General features: G+C 41.0%; 1 protein-coding gene across 1 annotated transcript in view; it reads right to left on the bottom strand.

Annotated features, from left to right (window-relative positions):
- cacna1ab (calcium channel, voltage-dependent, P/Q type, alpha 1A subunit, b) overlaps positions 1-19,843 on the bottom strand; it is a 141,212-nt gene that overhangs the window by 12,946 nt on the left and 108,423 nt on the right. Inside the window, 6 exon segments of the mRNA XM_051945084.1 lie at positions 1,005-1,209; positions 9,086-9,121; positions 9,565-9,582; positions 14,026-14,139; positions 15,551-15,686; positions 17,439-17,560. Coding sequence (XP_051801044.1) covers positions 1,005-1,209; positions 9,086-9,121; positions 9,565-9,582; positions 14,026-14,139; positions 15,551-15,686; positions 17,439-17,560 — 631 coding nt within the window.

The raw sequence follows: 19,843 nt of genomic DNA, 5'->3' as shown, positions 1-19,843 counted from the left end.
ACGTAAAGTGCATCTTCTCTTCTTTCAGAAATCGTTTTGTCTGTAGTGCAAACGGTTGAGAAGTTACAGTAATCCAATCCAACTTTAGCCTAGCCCTGCTAGACCCATGTTCTGACGGCACAAGGGTCTAGGGCCACTCGACAGGGAAGGAGGCGGGCTAAAAGGTTGTCTATCAAATCACTCTGCAGCAATTGGGTAGGTATACAACCAATCAGTGCAACGAATAGGCTCCTAGAGCGCCGGAAATCAGAGGATGCGGTAGTTCGGTGAAGCCTTATTTATACAGTCAATGGGTGAAGCTCAAGTATATTACAGACATGTTAACAGAAACATTATTCAGAGTCTGTGCTAATGGAGCTCAACGACTGTTGTCGTTTTTGTTGTCGACCCTGGCAGAGAATTAAATTCGTTGCCATGGGTTGTCTAGCACGGCTAGGATAGTTGTTTCTGGTTGTTTCTGTCAGAATCGTCGCGCCTCTGTCGTCACTTCGTTACACCCGCCTTCTGACTCTACACTACATGCTGATTGGTCCGGCCAGTTTTAGGAGAATCCAACCTCGAGCCTTATGGAGGGTAACTAGACCCACCCTGGCAGAAAATTAAATTCGCTGCCGTGGGTTATCTAGCGCGGCTAGGCTAATCCAACTTTATTTCTAAAGCACTTTAAAAACAACACAAAGTGCTGTACACATTAAAACAAAACAAAATAAATAAATAAAAATACAAATAAAATAAGTGAAAGAGTGCCCGTAAAATGGGAGCAGCGCCACTCCCGTGGGATTTAAAGGGTTAAGTTGTGTATATTATGCAACGTCACACGCTCATTTCAGCGACAGCATGTTGCCATCAACCCACTTCAGCTGAAACAGACCAATAATCAAAGTGCCCTTAAATTGAGATGAATGACATTAAGGAAGTAAACAGAGCAACACTTCTGGAATCTCAGCTGTAAACCTTTAAGATTTTCAGCTGCCGGTCCAATAAAAGCAGAGCCGCGGACTCGCCTGTGTCTGCGTCGGTGTATCTGGTCAGGGAGCGCTGTGAGGTGCGGTGGCTTCTCTCCCGGTGCCTCCGTCCTCCTCCTCCATGTCTCCCCTCCTCAGACACCACCCTCTCCAGAGAGTAGTCGTCCAGCCTCACGCCCCGGCCCGAGCGCCCGTGGACCAGGCTGGAGGTGGAGCGATGCATCGGACTGGTGTCAGTGATGGTCTGTGAGGACGAAGGGGAGAAGAGGGAAAGACAGGCAGAGCACAAGGCAGGAGAGGAAGTGATGAGATGAAGAGACAAGAAGAGATAAACGGTAGTGGGGAGGAGAGAAAGAAAGAAAGGAGAATAGTGAGCTTTATGCATCCTGACTGCTGGACTTCATCCTCAGCTGTGAGAGGGAGCGACTCTTACTGAGTGTGTAACAGCACAGAGCTGGTTAGATGTCTGTCAGGTTGTACATTCTTGTGGGTATGTGAGTGCTGAATGACTGAACGACACACCTGAGTTAAGCAACAGTACCAAATAACTCCTGATTAAGGTGGGTGGTGGTTTAGCACACTGTATTTTGCCTTGACAATTTGAAAGTTTGCCTCTTGTTTTGCCCTGTGTGGTGACCTAAAATTACTCCAATGATTTCCAAGCAGGATTCGACTCATCTTAAATCGCATACTGGCCAGCGGTACTGGCATTCATGTAGCGCGACCCATAGCGCCAGGAATCCCTCACTGATAAACCTTTGGTAAGCACGTCATGGCATGTGATATCATGCTTCTGCACTAAAACGGGGACGAATTAAACAAACAGAGAGATAAACAGCGACCCGACAGGGAGAAAAGACAGGGGCAGAGACACAGAGAACAAGCATGAAGACCATGCCTCACATGCACAAGGCACAAGAGCCTGCTGGATTTCACCATCTTTCAGTTACATCATACTCCTTTTGGAAGGTCAGACTGGTGTCTATGCCAAGGTTTGTTGGCTATCTGTCATCAGAACCGCAAAGAGCAAAGCTAAGTGCTCCACATTATTGGCATTAGTGATTTAAAAATACGTTTACTGATACTTTTCATAATAATTGTAATATTTTAGATAACTTCCAGCGAAGAGTAGTTTGTTCTAAATTCAAAAATCCATGAATGTTGTGGGTGAGATGCACCGCTAAAGGGCCGATTCATGGTTTTGACACGCAGATTATGCTGCAGTACCGCACTAATGTGACTAATTATGAGCACAGCAGGAAGACATATCACAGCATTTACGGAGAACTAAGAATCTCCTGCACTGCTGATAAAAAAGTGCTCACAAATTAACATTCGTGTTTCACTGCGGGTCAGATTGATCCGTTTTAAAGTTTGAAAATGTGGGAAAAAAATCCATTTTCACAGTGAAACTTCTGACGTCCACATTTTCAACATTTTTGGGAAATCTTTGAACATTTTTTGGTGGAAAAAAAAGAAATGTTAAAAATGTCTGTTTTCGGGCTGGTCCGAATAGTGGTTTCTGGCCTCCGAATTCAAATATCCGAATATTCGCTCCGCCCCGTAACGTCCAAATATTCGGATACCAAAATTAATATCCAGATACCGCCGTAGCGAACGAATATTCAGATATTCGGGTCCAGCACTAGTTTCTTTAAGAACATTCACAAAAAATCAACCAAAATCCAGCGAAATTCGCTGGATTTTTTTGTGAATGTTCTTAAAGAAAATAGCAGCAGTTTTACTGATATATATATGTAATCACTTTAGATATTTTTACCAATTTTTTGGAAGATTTTTACTCATTTATTGGAAATAGCATCAGATCTAGCAGCAGATAGCATGTTTAATTTAGCAATAATCTGTCAAGAAAAATACCAACATTGACAATCGGGAAAAACGCCAAACATCGGCCTCAATAATAACGATGAATCGTAGAGGTGTGGACGATGAAGATTCACTTTATTCATAACCAGCATTTGGTTTGAGCGCCGTTTATTGGTTGTTTACTGATGCGGAAAGTCTGGGCAGCCCTCAGAAGAATTTGGAGACATAACTGTTGATATTTTAGTACTTTTCTGGTCTGCTGGAGCCAGGTGAAGGTCTCCATTCCAGAAGGTTGTATCTGTGTATTTTGTGCGTAGCGTAATCGTTGTGTGGACCATCAAAGGATGCATGTGTGGAGGGGTCTGCACGAAATCTCGCAAACTTAGGGGGATGACAAAATGACCAAATTTACAAGGATCTTTGCCTTCTCGCAGATGCAGAAATCATAACGCAGGCCTTAATAATATGAAGCTCTTTGCTGGTCTTAGTTCTGATCGTTACAGCTCCACAGGGCGGTTTGGGGAGAAGTGAATGAACGAAACATCAGGGCTTCTTCTTTCTAATTTACATTTTTGCTGCCCTGTTAGTTAAAAACAATGCCAAATTTAAGCATTCTTTTCTTTCCAAAGACTGCATTTAAATACATTCGTAGGGTTTCCAGGGTATGATGTAAATCAAATATGGATATGACAAACTATAATTCCACAACCTCAGAGCCTGGTCAAAAGCTTTGCAAGAACCCAACAGGAAAATCCTACAATGCTATTCTGCAATAATTTAAAAGCTGTTTGGGGGCAAGGTTTCAGTGAACAGAGAGGGTTTGGATGGAAATATCAAAACCAGGTCCAATAACAGAATTACCATCAGTCAGCTCGATCTGAATGATAGAAAATGTTAATTTGTCTGTGTGACATGAGAACAGAAATGTGTTTTTGGGAGTATTTTAATAATTAAAGTGTCTGGTGAATTGAATGATTGTGATAAACAGACAAAGTTACAGTAGTGTGGTGCACTGTTGATTTACTGCACATGACTTTGTTGCTGCATCAGAACAAAACGCTGACACATAAACAGAACAAATCACAGCAACTCATGCAAAAGAACCGGCTGCTGCTTCAGTTTAGCATACAATCCTTATATTGGAACGTGTCCTGAGTGGTTTTCTTGATGGGTTCATAGTCAGACTCTTCTGACCAGGATGTGACCCCGCTGACACTGAGAACCCCACAAAGCTTCACATCACCGTGCTGATGGAGCACACATCAGTCTGCAAGCAGCAGGCCGGACGACGACAAACACAAGAGGATCCACCATCCTGAGAGGGGCTTCACTGCACACACACTGCAGTCTGTGCACTTCCTGAGCAGCCTAACAAAAGCCATGCACGACCTCGAGGTAGCCGGCAGCACTAAACATGTGCGTACTCTCAATATCCTTCCACACACGCACGCTAGAAAGACACGGGCTTTCTACATGTCTATTTTACATGTTTCATTTCAACACTTGTACTAAAAACAAGTGGGGACGTAACAGTATTGTGAAAACAAGAAACGACTTCTCCGATTTTGATCTGAAACAAAGCAAAAAAATACAAAACAAAGCAAAACCAAACCAAACCAAACCAAACCAAACCAACCAAACCAAACCAAACCAACAAAACCAAACCAACAAAACCAAACCAAACCAAACCAAACCAAACCAACAAAACCAAACCAACAAAACCAAACCAACCAAACCAAACCAACAAAACCAAACCAAACCAAACCAACAAAACCAAACCAACCAAACCAAACCAACCAAACCAAACCAAACCAACCAAACCAAACCAACCAAACCAAACCAAACCAACAAAACCAAACCAAACCAAACCAAACCAACAAAACCAAACCAACAAAACCAAACCAACAAAACCAAACCAACAAAACCAAACCAAACCAACCAAACCAAACCAACAAAACCAAACCAAACCAACCAAACCAAACCAACAAAACCAAACCAAACCAAACCAAACCAACAAACCAAACCAACCAAACCAAACCAACAAAACCAAACCAACCAAACCAAACAAACCAACAAACCAAACCAACCAAACCAACCCAACCAACCAAACCAACCAACCAAACCAAACCAAACCAAACCAAACCAAACCAAACTAACCAAACCAAACCAACCAAACCAAACCAACCAAACCAAACCAAACCAAACCAAACAAACCAAACCAAACCAAACCAAACCAAACAAACCAAACCAAACCAAACCAAACAAACCAAACTAACCAAACAAAACCAACCAAACCAAACCAAACCAAACCAAGCAAAACAAAACAAAACAAAACAAAGCAGTGAGATGTTAATGAGATCTTTTTTGAATGTTTCACTCTCTGTTGCATTATTTGTCCACTAACAAGGGCAAAACCAGCCTGCCTAAAGCTTGATCTATTATACTTCTAAACTGAATCTACACAGAGGCTACACTATAGTCTACATGTGACCATTTAGGTGGGTCCAACAAAATGCTAACAGGAGCCGGTTCATGTTGGAGACTGAGCAAAAAAAAACCTAAGAAAGAAGACATTGAAATACTCTGAGTCCATACATAGATTGGTAGATTTATGAAAAGAAAAAAGTGGCATAAGACGACGCTGGCAGGATGTTAGTTCTTCCGTTTTCATTGCTAGCAGGCTAAAAACAATTACAGCCAGCTACATCATAACATTATCTTTGTGCAAATCAGTGTGTTTGTGTCGCAATAGTCTGGGTGTAGATTGTGGGTTTAAGCCTGCTGGTAGCTTTCTTCTCCCCTTTAACTATCTACCCATTACCACGCTGAAGAATTTAAAGTGCAGTAAGGCTGCCCTGTTATTTTTTCTGATTAATTAGCCATTTTAGCATCAGTGCTTGCCTTCCTGCATGCAAAAAATGCTCCAGCAAGTCATTTTTTGAGGGGACATCATTGCTGTGTTGCTGGCTTTGCACCAGCCAGCATGATCACAACTGGTTTTAAAAATACACAGACAAGCCACAGTGTTTCCCCCCCGACTGGTGTGACTATTCCAGACCAGTGCCACAACAACGTCCAGCTCTTTTTCTGGGCAGGTGTGTGTCGGGTTGCTGGGTGATATAACTTCAGCACAGAAATATTCATCCAGTTCAAGCTTCAGTCACCGTTCTCTGCTGTAAGTAGAGAAACAGCGTCTAATGTTTCACTTTGTTATTTTCTACTGTATTTTACAGCACACTGAATACAAGAACATGAGTAACTGAAGAGATGAAAACAAGGTAAAACTCTGAGGGACAGATGTTAGAATACAACTGTTAGTACCACTACTTTTACTAATTTTATACGTTACTAATAACTCTATTTGGAGGCACATCCTGTCTCTGTCTGAATCTATTTTCACAAAACATCCCGAGTTGTAACGTAAGGATGAAAAAGCTAAAAACAATAATGTCATCCAGCTACAGACACACAGAAGTGCTGAACATAACACGCTCTGCCTTTGTCCGTCTTTCATTCCACCTTCCGAGCGACTGAACGACAGCCGTTGACTGAAGCCAGGCTTTCCCCTGTGGGCGCACCACGTCCTCTCACATCCACCGTGAGACTCTGCCACGCCATGCATGACTAACGGCATGCCGGAGCGCTGCCGACCCCCGGTACAGGCAAACGGTCGCATGTCAGGGCGGTCCATGCTTTCGTCATACTCTGCTGACCCGGTCTGCAGCGATGCAACAGATCCAAAGGCACATGTAATGCACACACACAGAGGAAGACACACAGACGCTGCACACGAGCGCAACTCCTGGGAAAGTTTTCACAGAGAGCAAACAACGGAGAGCAGAGCGACCTCAATACAAGCAAAGGGGGAGAGGAGAGAAAGACAGACAGATTGGCCAGTTTAGACGAAAACTGACAGAATGAGAAGACAGAGAAAGGGAGAGGTAGTCAAAGTAGATCTGAATGGTGACAGCCAGGTCACGGTTGATTGAAAGAGTTTGGAGTACCAGGTGGGTGAGTTTCACTGCATCGACACCGCTCATAAAGACATCTTTTTAAAGGTATAGAAATGCACAGTAAATGGAATTATTGTTTCATGTTTACACAAAACTATATTAGCCATTCTGATCCAATGCTTGTCCCCCGAAATCATTTGGACAACCAGCCTGGTCTGTGTCATTTCAGATTGGGATGCTGCTGCAACGTCTCGGTTTTTGATCTTTGGGACAAAAAACAAATTTTTCAAAAAACGTTTTGGCAGAATTTGGAGATTGTCATACGTCATCACATCGGAAAATTATCGTATTTTTATCCATATCTTATACGGGAAGCCTTAAGATGAAGGGGTCGACCTAAATGTTTTTTTTTCGATCGTAAAGCTGAAAATTGGTAACAGAAAAATGCTGGTGAGCAACATTTAGAACCGTAATACATTAAACGTTACATTTTAACAACATGTGACAGTAATAAATCTTTCATTCATAACTAGGTGTCATAATTAATTAGGATTACTATAGCTGAATACTAGGGCTGGCCCGAATAGTGTTTCTGATCTCCGAATATTGGGGCCCTATTAAAGACGAATATCCGAATATTCGTTCTACCCCGTATCGTCCGACGGGGGTGGGGCGGCTTGTGCGGAGACGGCCCTAATATTCGGATCCATTCGTCTGGTCTCCCGGGTCCAAATTTTGCCTTCGTTTTGTCTTCAGTTAAACTGAAGAATTCCCAAACAGCGGAGGTCTTCAGCATCTTGTCTTGTGTTTATGCAACGAAGTGAAGCGTGACGTCAGAGTCGGCAGCCACCCGGCCATTCAGGTGGTGGTAAGAAACAGGAATGGATGAGCCGAGATGAGCCGAACACAACGGGATGAGCCGAAGTGGGCCGAAGGCGAAGGGAAGAGACGAGCTCTGAATATTTTTATCTGGGGGGAGGAGGGGGTGATCACATAGACATATGTGTATATGTTTATGTGATCACAGGACGGGATGAGCCGATATGAGCCGATGTGGGCTGAAGGCGGAGGGAAGACAGTAACGCAGAATATTCCTTCCGCCCGGTAACATCCGACTGGGGGAGGGGCGAATATTCGGATACCAAAATTAATATCCGGATACCGCCGTAGCGAACGAATATTCAGATATTCGGAATATTCGAGTCCAGCCCGACTGAATATGTCTGCTAACAATGTCAGAACATTACAGGAAACGCTCCTCAGTTTGCTGTGAAATCGACTGATTAAGACCGAACTGTTTTTCTTCTCTGATTTGTTCATCTTTCTCTGTTACATCATTGTCATCGCCCACTAAAGACCGTATCTTAAAGCATTTTTTAGTTACTGCCTTCCAGACACTGTTTTGGGGAAATCTGTAGCTGCCTTGTAGCTTAGCCTCTAGCCGTTAGCATAGCTCTGGTCACTGTTAAAGCTGCTCATTTCTTGGTTTGTGGGGACAGCTTGTGTTTCCTGTTCAGTTTTGTTCATGTCTGAAAAAAATCCAAAAATTCTGCAAAAAATTTGCCACATTTACAAAAATTCGCAAAATCATCAGGAAGAAAATTCCTTAAAAGTTTCCCTTAATCGTTTTATTTTAAAAAAATCCCCACATTTGGCAAGAAAAATGAGTAAAAACCTTCCAATAAAATCCTAAAAATATCTAAAATGATTGCATATATATCAGTAAAATTTCTAATATTTTCTTTAAGACCATTCAGAAAAAAATATGTGAATTTCACTGGATTTTGGTTGATTTTTTCTGAATGTTCTTAAAGAAACATTTTTTTTTAGCATTTCTTTTATTCCACCAAAAACTGTTCAAAAAATTTCCCAAAACATGTTGAAAATGTGAAAGTTTTCACCGTGAAAATAGATTTTTTCCCCCATATTTTAAAACTTTAAAACGGGTCAATTTGACCCGCAGGACAACATGAGGGTTAAAACAAGATAATTTCAAGATTGTTTGACTTAACGAGACATTTAAGATGCATCGCCTTAAAACAAGTCCCTCCATCTGCTGAAATGTCTCTTGTTCAGTGAATTCATCTTAACTCGAGTGGGATGAGACATTTAGACTAGAAATAAGACAAACAGACTTGGTGATATTTTGAGTCTTTGCGGTGCTGACGACACCACCTGACCTGTCCCACTCCAGCACAGGAGGCTGGGCAGAACAGCCGGCAAAGTACAGTTTTAGCCAGATCCAGTTTGACAGCCGACTGACAGAGAGACAGAAGAACGGAGCTGGAAGGGAGGCAGACAGGAAGAGAGAAAGACAGAGAAAGAGAGAGAGGTACATACACTGAGGTTATTTCCACGAGGCCTGTGTCTCCTCCGCTGCAGAGCAGGCAAACACAGAGATGATACGTAGAGCAGAGCAGTGTAGCACGCACACACACACACACACACACACATAGCAAAGGCCCCACGTAGCATAGCCACCAGGACCCAAAGAGAAGAGGCAAAGGACAGAGAAAGAAATATAAAGGAATAAGAAACAAAGACAGAGAGTGGAAGGATGGGCAGGAGGTTATTTCATTTGGGAGAGTTAAACAGTTAAAGGGGGATGAGAGTGATGTCCAAAGTAAAGGGAAAAATTAGGAAAAAGGAGGAAAAATGTGGAAAAAAAAGGGAGAAGAGGGATGTAGAGACGGGAGAAAGACAGAGAGAAGTCAGTTAATTTAAAGAGGTGTGCACGTGTAAGGTGTGTGTGTGCACCAGCGAGCGAGAGAGGACAGAGGACAATAAAAACATCCACACACACTCAAACACACACTTACCGAAACAGCGTGAGCTCTCTGTAAGGCAGAGCAGTGTTAGAAGACAGTAAGTAACAGTGTACAGACACACACGGACACTGTTTACGCAACACACACACACACACACACACACACAGACAACAAGCTACCGTTTGTCATTTTGAGCTACTGTCTTATTGTAACAGTGCATCTAATTATTTGAAATCTGACGACATTTACTCTAAATGTTGCGCTGCACTTTCCAGGAATTGGGTCAGAGAGTGTTTAATGAGCAGAAAGTACCACATAAAAGAAACAAAAAGAGGAGTAAATAAACTTTCACTTGAAAAGAAGAGACAAAGCTTGCAGCTTTAGCTAAATCTAGGCTGTGTTTTGTATTTGGAGAGCAACTGATTCTGCATTCCAGCTCATCAATAACAAATTAGAACTTGTTGTAAGTGTCAGCTTTAATTTGAAACCAAGTTACACATCCGTGTTTTGATTTTACGCTGTCCACACTAGCTAAATTATAGACTTTTCTTTCCTAAAATATATGTTACAAGTTACAGTGGATTAGACTGACACCTTCTCTTCACACTTCTGTTTTCCTCCACAACCACAATCATCTTATTTACTCTCCTCTGTTTAATGCTCACACAGGAACACTTGATGAGGTAACCAACAGACCAAAGTGAGAGCAACATGACGTGATGCAGCGTTGTGCTGGGGTATGGCCATGCTCGTGCACATAAATGCGCTTGTGAGAGTGTGTGTAACTGCCGCCAGAGGCTTCAAAACAGGTGAGTCTACCAGTCCAGCATGGAAAATGTCTTTTTGTATTTGTAGTATTAGTTCCTGACTTCAGTGACAAAACAAGAAAAGAAAAATTTATTTCAAGAAACTTTTACCTTGAAATAAGTGAATAGAACAAGTGAAAAATGGCTTGGTAAGATTTCTTGAGATACGATATTTAGAATATTGAGATCTTAAAATTAGCTGGGAAAAATTATTTTAAGCTGCATTTTACCAGGACTGTCAAGCTTAGGTGCCTTAAAATAGCACAAAAAAAAAGAAGCAAAATAGTAGTTTTTCTCTCAAAAATAGATTTTTGCTTTCATGTAGCCTCCTGATTTGAGATGTATTAAACTTATTTAAGATAGATATTGAAGATGCATTGTTTTAACCCTCTTGTCTTCATTTACAGGCTCCAAAAAATATTGTTTCCTTGTCTAAAAAAAATCAGCAAAAAAAATCCTGAAATATCTGAAAATTTTCCAAACCTTCAGGGAATTTCCCTGAAAATGTTTATGTAAATAATCCCCAAATTTTGGCAAGAAAATTCTTGTAAATATTTTCAAAAAATGAGTAAAAATCTCCACAAAAAATTCCTAAAAAAGTGATTGCAGATATATCAGTAAAACTTCTAATATTTTCTTTAAGAACATTCACATAAAAAAATCAACCAAAATCCATCAATATTCACTGGATTTTGGTTGATTTTTATGTGAATGTTCTTAAGAAACATTTTGTTTTTTCCCACCAAAAATGTTCAAAAAATTCCCAAAAATGTTGAAAATGTGGACATCAGAAGTTTCACTGTGAAAATATTATTTTTTCCTGAGAGTCAAATTTTAAAACGGGTCAGTTTGACTCTCAGGACGACAGGAGGGTTAAAACCAGTCCCTCCATCTGCTGAAATGTCACTTGTTAAGTGAATTTATCCTAAATCAAGTGGGATGAGACATTCTGACTAAAAACAAGACAAATACACTTGGTAAGATTTGGAGTTTTTGCCGTGTAAAGTGTTGTGGGCCAAAAACTGTTTTGCGTTGTGCTGGAAAAGCTCTCAGGTTGGACTGAGACACGATGCACAGATATCGTGTGTGAAGCTTTTTCTACTCAAACCTGACCCTGCACACTCTCACAAAAATGTGTGCTGCAGATTAACTGAATTTCTTCTGCACTAAATCAAAAGACTGGCAGTTAATAAACGTCTCCCACATCTTTCTTCGCCTCCCTGTCACACACCCGCATGCATTCACACACACAGTTTCATTCGTCTTGTTCAGCACAGTGGGGCTGCTCAGATCATACAAGTCAGCCTATTTCACTGGAAAAAATGCCCCTCTCAAAACAAGACAAAAAGATATATTTCAAGGAACTTTTACTTTGAAATAAGTGGAAAAAAATCTTGAGATCTCAAAATTAGCTGGGAAAACTTATTTTTAGCTCTATTTTACCAGGATTGTCGAGCTTAGGTGTCTTAAAATAAGCCAGATATGATAAAGAAAAAGCAGTTTTTCACTCAAAAATTGATTTTCGCTTTCATGTAACCTCCTAATTTGAGATGTATTAACCCTTCTGTTGTCCTCATTTACGGGCACCAAAAAATATTGTTTCCTTGTCTGAAAAAAAATCCAAAAAAATCCGCAAAAAAAATTTCCCAGATTTATGAAAATTTGCAAAACCTTCAGGAAGAAAATTCCAGTAATTCCTAAAAAGTTTTATTTAAAAAAATCACTGAAATTTGGCAAGAAAATTCTTGTAAATATTTTCAAAAAAAAGAGTAAAAATCTTCCAAAAATTCCTAAAAATATCTAAAATGATTCTATATATATATAACAGTAAAACTACTAATAAACTACTAGTAAAACTACCAAAATCCAGCGAAATTCGCTGGATTTTGGTTGATTTTTATGTGAATGTTCTTAAGAAACATTTTTAACATTTCATTTTTCCACCAAAAATGTTCAAAGATTTCTCAAAAATGTTGAAAATGTGGACATCAGAAGTTTCACTGTGAAAATATTTTTTTTCCCCCACATTTTCAAACTTTAAAACGGATTAATTTGACCCGCAGGATGGCATGAGGGTTAAAGGTGTTTTGAGTTTTCTTATAAAATTCAGATAATTTCAAGATTGTTTGACTTAAGATATTTAAGATGTATTGTCCTAAAACCAGTCCCTCCATCTGCTGAAATGTCTCTTGTTAAGTGAATTTATCTTAAATCAAGTGGGATGAGACATTTTGACTTAAAATAAGACAAATACACTCGGTAAGATTGTGAGTTTTTGCGGTGTTCACAAAGGAATGAAGTGGCTTCCTACACTTCAGGTAACTTTGACTTTTGTGCTGAAGTTGCTCATTTTGTCCACGGTGTGTTTTGTTCGACTATAAACATGCAGAAACACCGATGAAAGCTCCTAACGAGTTGTCCGTATTGTCTCATTTTCTTTGCTGAAGAGTGACAGTAACTCTGGCCACAGTTCACACAGGACAGACACACCAAGGATTGAATGGAGATGGAGTAGGGGACAGGGCAGGGAAGGGAGCAGCTATTCTATACACACAGGTATACTCTAGATATGTATTTATATACACATCTAGGACACTTATCCAGCCTTCAGACCCATTTTGCGCTCTGCTCCGTTGCTAGCAGAGGAAGAGCTGAGCAGAGGTGGGCCAGCTGCTGGAGGAGTGGGGGGGTGGAAGGATGGTGGGAGGCAAGGAGGGAAGACAAACTGGGAAACCAGACAGCGAAGTGAGTTTACAGAAGTCTCCTTCACTTTTTTCTGTTCAAGTTTAAATGTAAGCTAAAGAAACAAATGCTAAATAAATCCTCTCTCTCTATACACCCCCTGTCAAAAGTATTGAGACGCTTTCTCATTTATTTCAATGAGAAAGCGTCTCAATGCTTTAGACAGGGGGTGTATATATTATACTACTACTAATACATACATCTGTAAAGTGCAACAATGTAACCAGTTAGTAGTACTGTGGTAAATAGGGGTAATGCAGGGATGTCAAAATCCAGTCTAAGAGATGAGAATTTGGGCCAATAAAGCTGTTCTTTTTGATCAGCATCTATCAGATAGTGTTTGCCCTGCATGTATGATGCTTTTATTGTCAACAGACACATGATATACACCCCCTGTCAAAAGTTTTAGGACGGTTTCTCATTCAAATGAATGAGAAAGTGTCCTAAAACTTTTGACAGGGGGTGTAGGCTGCTGAGGTGACCATAAAACTTATGTCACTACAATTTAGGAAAGCTGAAAGTGGTATGATGGGAATTCACGACAACAGGAGTCATGGGGTTAAGCTTAACACTCAAGAAATGCTTTTATATGTAGAAAGTGGTAGTGGACAGGAACTTACTAGATATAAAGGGACTCAGATGGGATTTGGGGCAAAAAGAAAAAAAAGAAAAGTTGACATTCCTGATATAATACATTTGTGTTTTAGACAAAGAAATACTAAAAACAAATAGAATCGAAACAAATAAAGTGTATTTCAAACTAACTGATTGTTATTGTTTATGTAAACGCAGAAAAACTAGAAATATCTGTCGGTGACTCTGTCGGCCAATTTCAGACTCATCGCTTCAGGAAGCAAGGAGGAACTCGTTCAACTCACTTCAGCCGTCATCACAGCTAACGGGTACAACGATGGAGAGTTACAGTGGGATGGTGGGTGATGGATGGTGGGATGAAGGTGCTCACTTGGTTGTCTGCCGAGAGGCGGGGCATGGAGAGGGTCCGCCCATGCCCATCCATTGGGTGATAGGGCTCAGTGTCGGAGTACCCGTCCCGCCCCATCTCCCTCATCTCTACCGTCTGTAAAACACAATGAGAGGGGGGCGTGACCACTGTCTGCTGAGGGAGTGGACTCTGACAGGGCGTGGGGTCAGCGACAACTCTGCTCTCATTTATGCAACGACACGCTGCATAAATTCACTGTTGCAACCTTTGTTCACATGCTCATCTGTAAAATGAGCATGAACACTCAGATGATGTGGATTTAGTCTGTTTATGAGTAATAAGACCACATTGCGTATGATCTGATTATGGGTTAATGTGCAATACTGTTTTTGTCATTCTGGATCGTGACACAAATCCAAACCTTGACCAGCGGGAAAAGCTTCTCTGAAGACGCTGCTTCACTGGAACATTTTGTGCCAACATATGGGTTCAAAACTGGGGCAGGAAATATCTTTCTTTAGAGTACATAGCACAGTTTCAGATCCATATTTCACTTCTGCGCATTTGCCATGGGATTCAGTAGAGAGATGAGGCACTGGGGAGTGGGGGTGTCTCAACAGACAAGCGGAAGTAAGAGGCAGTGAACAGGAAAAGGTGTACATCACAAAACATCTACAACTCCAAGCCACCGACTCAGGAGGAAATTGAAGAGTGAACAGAAAAACTCAAGGAATAGGAGGATGATTTGACTGAGAGAATACAGGAAAGGTTTGAAAAAAGAAAAGAGGACAGAGACACACAGCAGTCTCATCTGCTGGAGAAATGGCAGCTACACCCAGCACTTCAAATACTGAAAAGGTAGAGATTCATTTACTGGAAGCTGTTGATGCCAGGAGTGATGGAGAGGATTAAGGGCTAACAGTTTGTTTTAACCACAAGGACACTTGAAATGGCCACTGAGGCAGAGTTCAGTAAAACTGTTCCAGGGAGCTGAATTCTGGTCTGGTAGTTTCTCATGTTTCAGGTCCTTCCCATTAAACTGATCGTGTGGTTAAATCAGAAAAGATACGTCCAAATAAAACAGCTGAAAAGGCAAAGAAAATCTGCAGGTTTGCTTTTCATTCAGCTACTCACCTTGCAACACTGTCATTAGTTTGTCTTTATTCTCTGAGGAAAGCTGTTCTTTTATCTTCTACAGGCTTACATTAGCTTTATTTCAGTAAATGGAACAGCTGTTGAACTTAATTTAATTAAGTTTTACATCTTAAATGCATATGAAATGGTAACAATGCTTTCCCCGCATTCATTACAGTCCGATTACACAAATAAAATAAGTTTAGGTGTAGCTAATGTGCAGTGAGTGGGATGCTTTGGAGAGGCTTTTAATACACGTATTGCAACAGCAGGAATCCTGATCAGCATCTTTATTACGTCTGGCTAATTATACCCAACATGCAACCGGCGCGTCTGCCTCACCAGACTGACCGGTTGCATTTGGACCGATGCGTCGCCATGGTGACGAAACGCTCGCTCGGGCGCGTCATACCTGGGGGTTGTGGCGGTTGTCGTGGGGGTCGTCGGGGTAGGGTCTGTCAGGGCTCCAGTTACCCGTCTTTTGGAACATTTCCTGGGCCTTGGTTGTCATCCACGACTGGCTCTCAGTCATGCCACCCTCAGGAGGTCTGGCACACGCACACGCACACGCACACGCACACGCACACGCACACACGCCAGCAGGATTACAAATCAGGGAGGCCTTCAAATAGAAACTCACAGCTGATCAATATTCTTGCAGCATCTTTGACCAACTAACTAGTGGGTTTCATGTAAAAAAAGACAAATAGTTTCGAAAGTATTCTGAATTTTCTGTGCAAAGTTTTGTTATACCAGATGATCTCTTAAACTCGAGCATTTATTAAAATTTAAAGCATATTTGCGAATGCTATTTTCTGTGCCAGATACAGATTTTTTTTTCAGCAGTGCCAAATGTAACATCTGACAAAGAGTGGATTGCCAGAAGGAGAGCCATGCTAGTACCAAAAATAGCACTCCATCACTGCAAAGTTTTTAAGTACATGTTCTCTGCCCACAAAACTGGTGTTCATACAAAACTAAGGAGGATTCAGCAAAGACACGGATCTGTAACGTGGGTGAAAAAACTGAACTTGAAAGATCCCCATCTGGGTTTATTTGAAGCGGCTGCAGCTGTGGTGTGACTGTCCAGCACCGTTTGATAGATTTAGGATATTTTTTTTTAGGATATTGCACCATGTTTATTTTGTTTTCAGTTGTAGCCATGAAACCCATGAGCTGATGATGGTTAACCCTCCTGTTGTCCTCATGTACAGGCGCCAAAAAGTATTGTTTCCTTGTCTGAAAAAAATCCAAAAATTCAGCAAAAAAAAAATTCACCAAATTTCTGAAAATTTGCAAAACCTTCAGGAAGAAAATTCCAATAATTCCTTAAAAGCTTACCTTAAAATTTCTATTTAAAAAAAAAAAAAAAAAATCAGCAAGAAAATGCTTGTAAATGTTTTTAAAAAATGAGTAAAAATCTTCTCAAAAAATAAGTAAAAATATCCAAAGTGACTACATGTATATTAGTAAAATTTGTAATATTTTCTTAAGAACATTGACCAAAAAAATCTACCAAAATCCAGCAAAAATCGCTGGACAATGGTCAATGTTCTTCAGTGACATTTTCAACATTTTTTCCACAAAAAAATGTTTAAAGATTTCCCCCCAAAAAACACTCAAATTTGGCAAGAAAATTCTTGTAAATATTTTCAAAAAATGAGTAAAAATCTTCCAAAAAAATTCCAAAAATATCTACAATTATTCTATATATATGACAGTAAAACTTCTAATATTTTCTTAAGAACATTCACAAAAAAATCAACCAAAATCCAGCGAAATTTGCTGGATTTTGGTTGATTTTTTTGTGAATGTTCTTAAGAAACATTTTTAACATTTCTTTTTTCCACCAAAAAATGTTCAAAGATTTCCCAAAAATGTTGAAAATGTGGACATCAGAAGTTTCACTGTGAAAAGAAACCCCCCCACACATTTTCAAACTTTAAAACGGGTCAATTTGACCTGCATGACGACACGAGGGTTAAAGTCATTTTAGTGAGTTGAAGGTAAAGAAATGCATGTACGCTAAAACAAACATATTACATTCTATTGAGGTGCTGAAGATGAGCTGGTGGGAGGCGACACAACCTCATTCTGTAGTGGCTTTAACAAGTCAAATTTACTATTTAAAATACACTGTCCTTTAAAAGAACAAATTTTCCTGCAATTCTGCTAAGGTGGAAAAATAAAAAAATGTACAGTGTGCACAGGAAAGTACTGCACTCTGTAAAAAATGTAACCGTGTCAAATTTACCGTTTCAAGTATCTCAGTATTACTAATCAGTCTCCATTCTACTCACATGCTGTTGACGCTGTCCGGCTGGGTGCTGGGGAGGCCGTTCTGGCCCGGACCCCCCTGGCCATCCGGGCCCCCTCCCTCAGAGGGCGGCTCCATGCGCTGAAACATTAATGGCGTTCGGTTCTGTGTGAGATACACGACATGGCCTGCAGGCTTGCATCAGGCACACTCAGGGGGCAGACACAGGACACAAACACAGGATGCACTCGCAGCATGCACCCACACGGGGGCGCCATCAGCAAGCACATGGCTGTGGGTATCCAAGGTAAAGTTCCCTGCAAGACGACTGATCTGGAGTCTGCTTTCCACCCTGAACTCGTATTTAAAGAGAAATCACTGACTGTAATGTCTTTTCCAATATTTTAGCTGATGCACAGGGGAGGAAAGCTGATCTCAGATCTGTGTCAGAGGGGAACTTCTACCTTAGGAATTTGAGATAGGGTTGCTGTTAAATCACAAGTCTTGGACCAGATTACTAATGGTACACATCACAAAGGAGACATCTTACACAAAAATCACACTTTGACAATTTGTGTAATCTTTTATCTGCCAAGACTTTCTGAATAACATGCCATTTTGTGGTAACAAGACATCTGACCCTGAACCAGCTGTATTAAAAAGCAACTTCTGTTTCCATCGGACAGGTCAGAGGTCAAGCAGTGTTCCTCCCTGGGGATCCTTTGTAACAGAGTCCTCTCAGGAGTGGCTTGTTGATGACGGTTCATGACTGCTACAGCCTGTGACTCAATTAGTGCAGACTATTCAAGACATTTTAGCCTGATATGTTGGACAGAAAGCTTGTCTGGCTACAATGTGCATCATTACTGATGGTCAACTTTATAGACCCTCCAGAAAAACGCGATTATGCGATCGCATGAATTCCCGCATTAATCACCAAAATGCCGCTGATTATGCGGGGGTCAATTATTTCCCAAAAGGTCGCATAACCCCCGCAGAACAGCGCATAATTCCCGCAAGAATCTCACATTTCCATGAAAAAAAAGAGAAATATGCGGGTCCCGCTTGATTTCACAATTCTCGCATAAAATGAGAAAACTATAACCAAAATAAATGGAGTTGTGAGTTTTTATGTGACACCCGGCCTGACGTCATCAGTTCACGCATTCACACACACACACTAGAAGCACGAGCTGATGCAGAGTGCGGCGCTCAGAGACGAAAAACAAGAACGGCGAATGCTCAAAGATCACATTTACCTATGAATATTTCAGCCAGAGAGCGGGCAAAACAGTACCCAGATTTACTGCACGGAAGTGGGGGAAACTTTTTTGCACCCCGTGCAACATCGTTCTGGAGCACCAAAGAAAATGAACCGTGTTGCAGCACTTCTGAAGCGAGGAAAAACGGAAGGAAAAAGGGTAGCCTAGTAACAGGATGTAGGAGAAGAATCACCTTTTTTTCCCAGTTCTTACATGTTTTGTATCTTTTTGCATATTTCAAAACTATTCACATACTTTGCAACTTTCCGCAATTTCCCCGCATAAAATGGCATAAAAACCCCACATATTTATTCGCATAATAAAGGATTTTAGCCCGCGGAATCAAGGATTTTTGCCCGCGTTTTTCTGGAGGGTCTAACTTTAGTTAACCGGCTAAAGAGCTGGTTTTATTCCAGCTCAAGAACAAATTGGTGTTGGTAGTGAGAAAGTCAGAGAAAATCACTATGACTTTGACTTCTGTTCAACTTAATGTCTTCTATTTCCTACCTTGACCGTGTCACAGATGATCAGGGACAGCACAGCTTTAAGAAGTCAGAAGTTTTCTAATTCTGTCCAGCTGACATCACCAACGCCAAGGAGAGAAATGGCTCAAATTTGTCTCTAGACATTCTGGTCTGCCGCTGGCCAGAGCCAGGAATGCATTTTTCAAAAACATTTAGATGGATCATGGCAAAAACATGAACACCGAATAAGTAACATTGACACTGGCTCTAATGGAGTATCAGTGGAACATGTATAAATGAACGGTCTCAGGATTAACGGATTGCATAGGGAGCCACTGGTCACAGGAATCTCCACTCAACATCCCACCAGACAGACAGGAAAGCAGACGAATTCATGAGCGCGCAGACTGAAGAGAATGGGTTACAGGTTACAGAAACTTGGTGACAATCAACCTTGATCGACCAAATAGGGACAACTTGATAGGTCAAGGTCTCATCTCTCTTCCTGGAAGGATAAACGGAGAGCTTCAGAAGGACAGAGGCGGCATGGAGGACGGACACAAAGGACTACAGACGAACAGACTCCAAAACAGAGTGGAAAAACAGGAGAATGTCAAACAGCAGACAAAGACGAAACAGCAAAGTATTGGAGGCACAATAACAACAAACATACAAAAAGACAGTAGAGCTTTGGCATGAGGAATATGCAGGAGGAGGAGGAA

The sequence above is a fragment of the Acanthochromis polyacanthus genome, chromosome 3, assembly GCF_021347895.1.
Source record: "Acanthochromis polyacanthus isolate Apoly-LR-REF ecotype Palm Island chromosome 3, KAUST_Apoly_ChrSc, whole genome shotgun sequence".
NCBI classification, from domain to species: Eukaryota; Metazoa; Chordata; class Actinopteri; family Pomacentridae; genus Acanthochromis; species Acanthochromis polyacanthus.
This window is presented reverse-complemented; position numbering and strand designations above follow the sequence as displayed.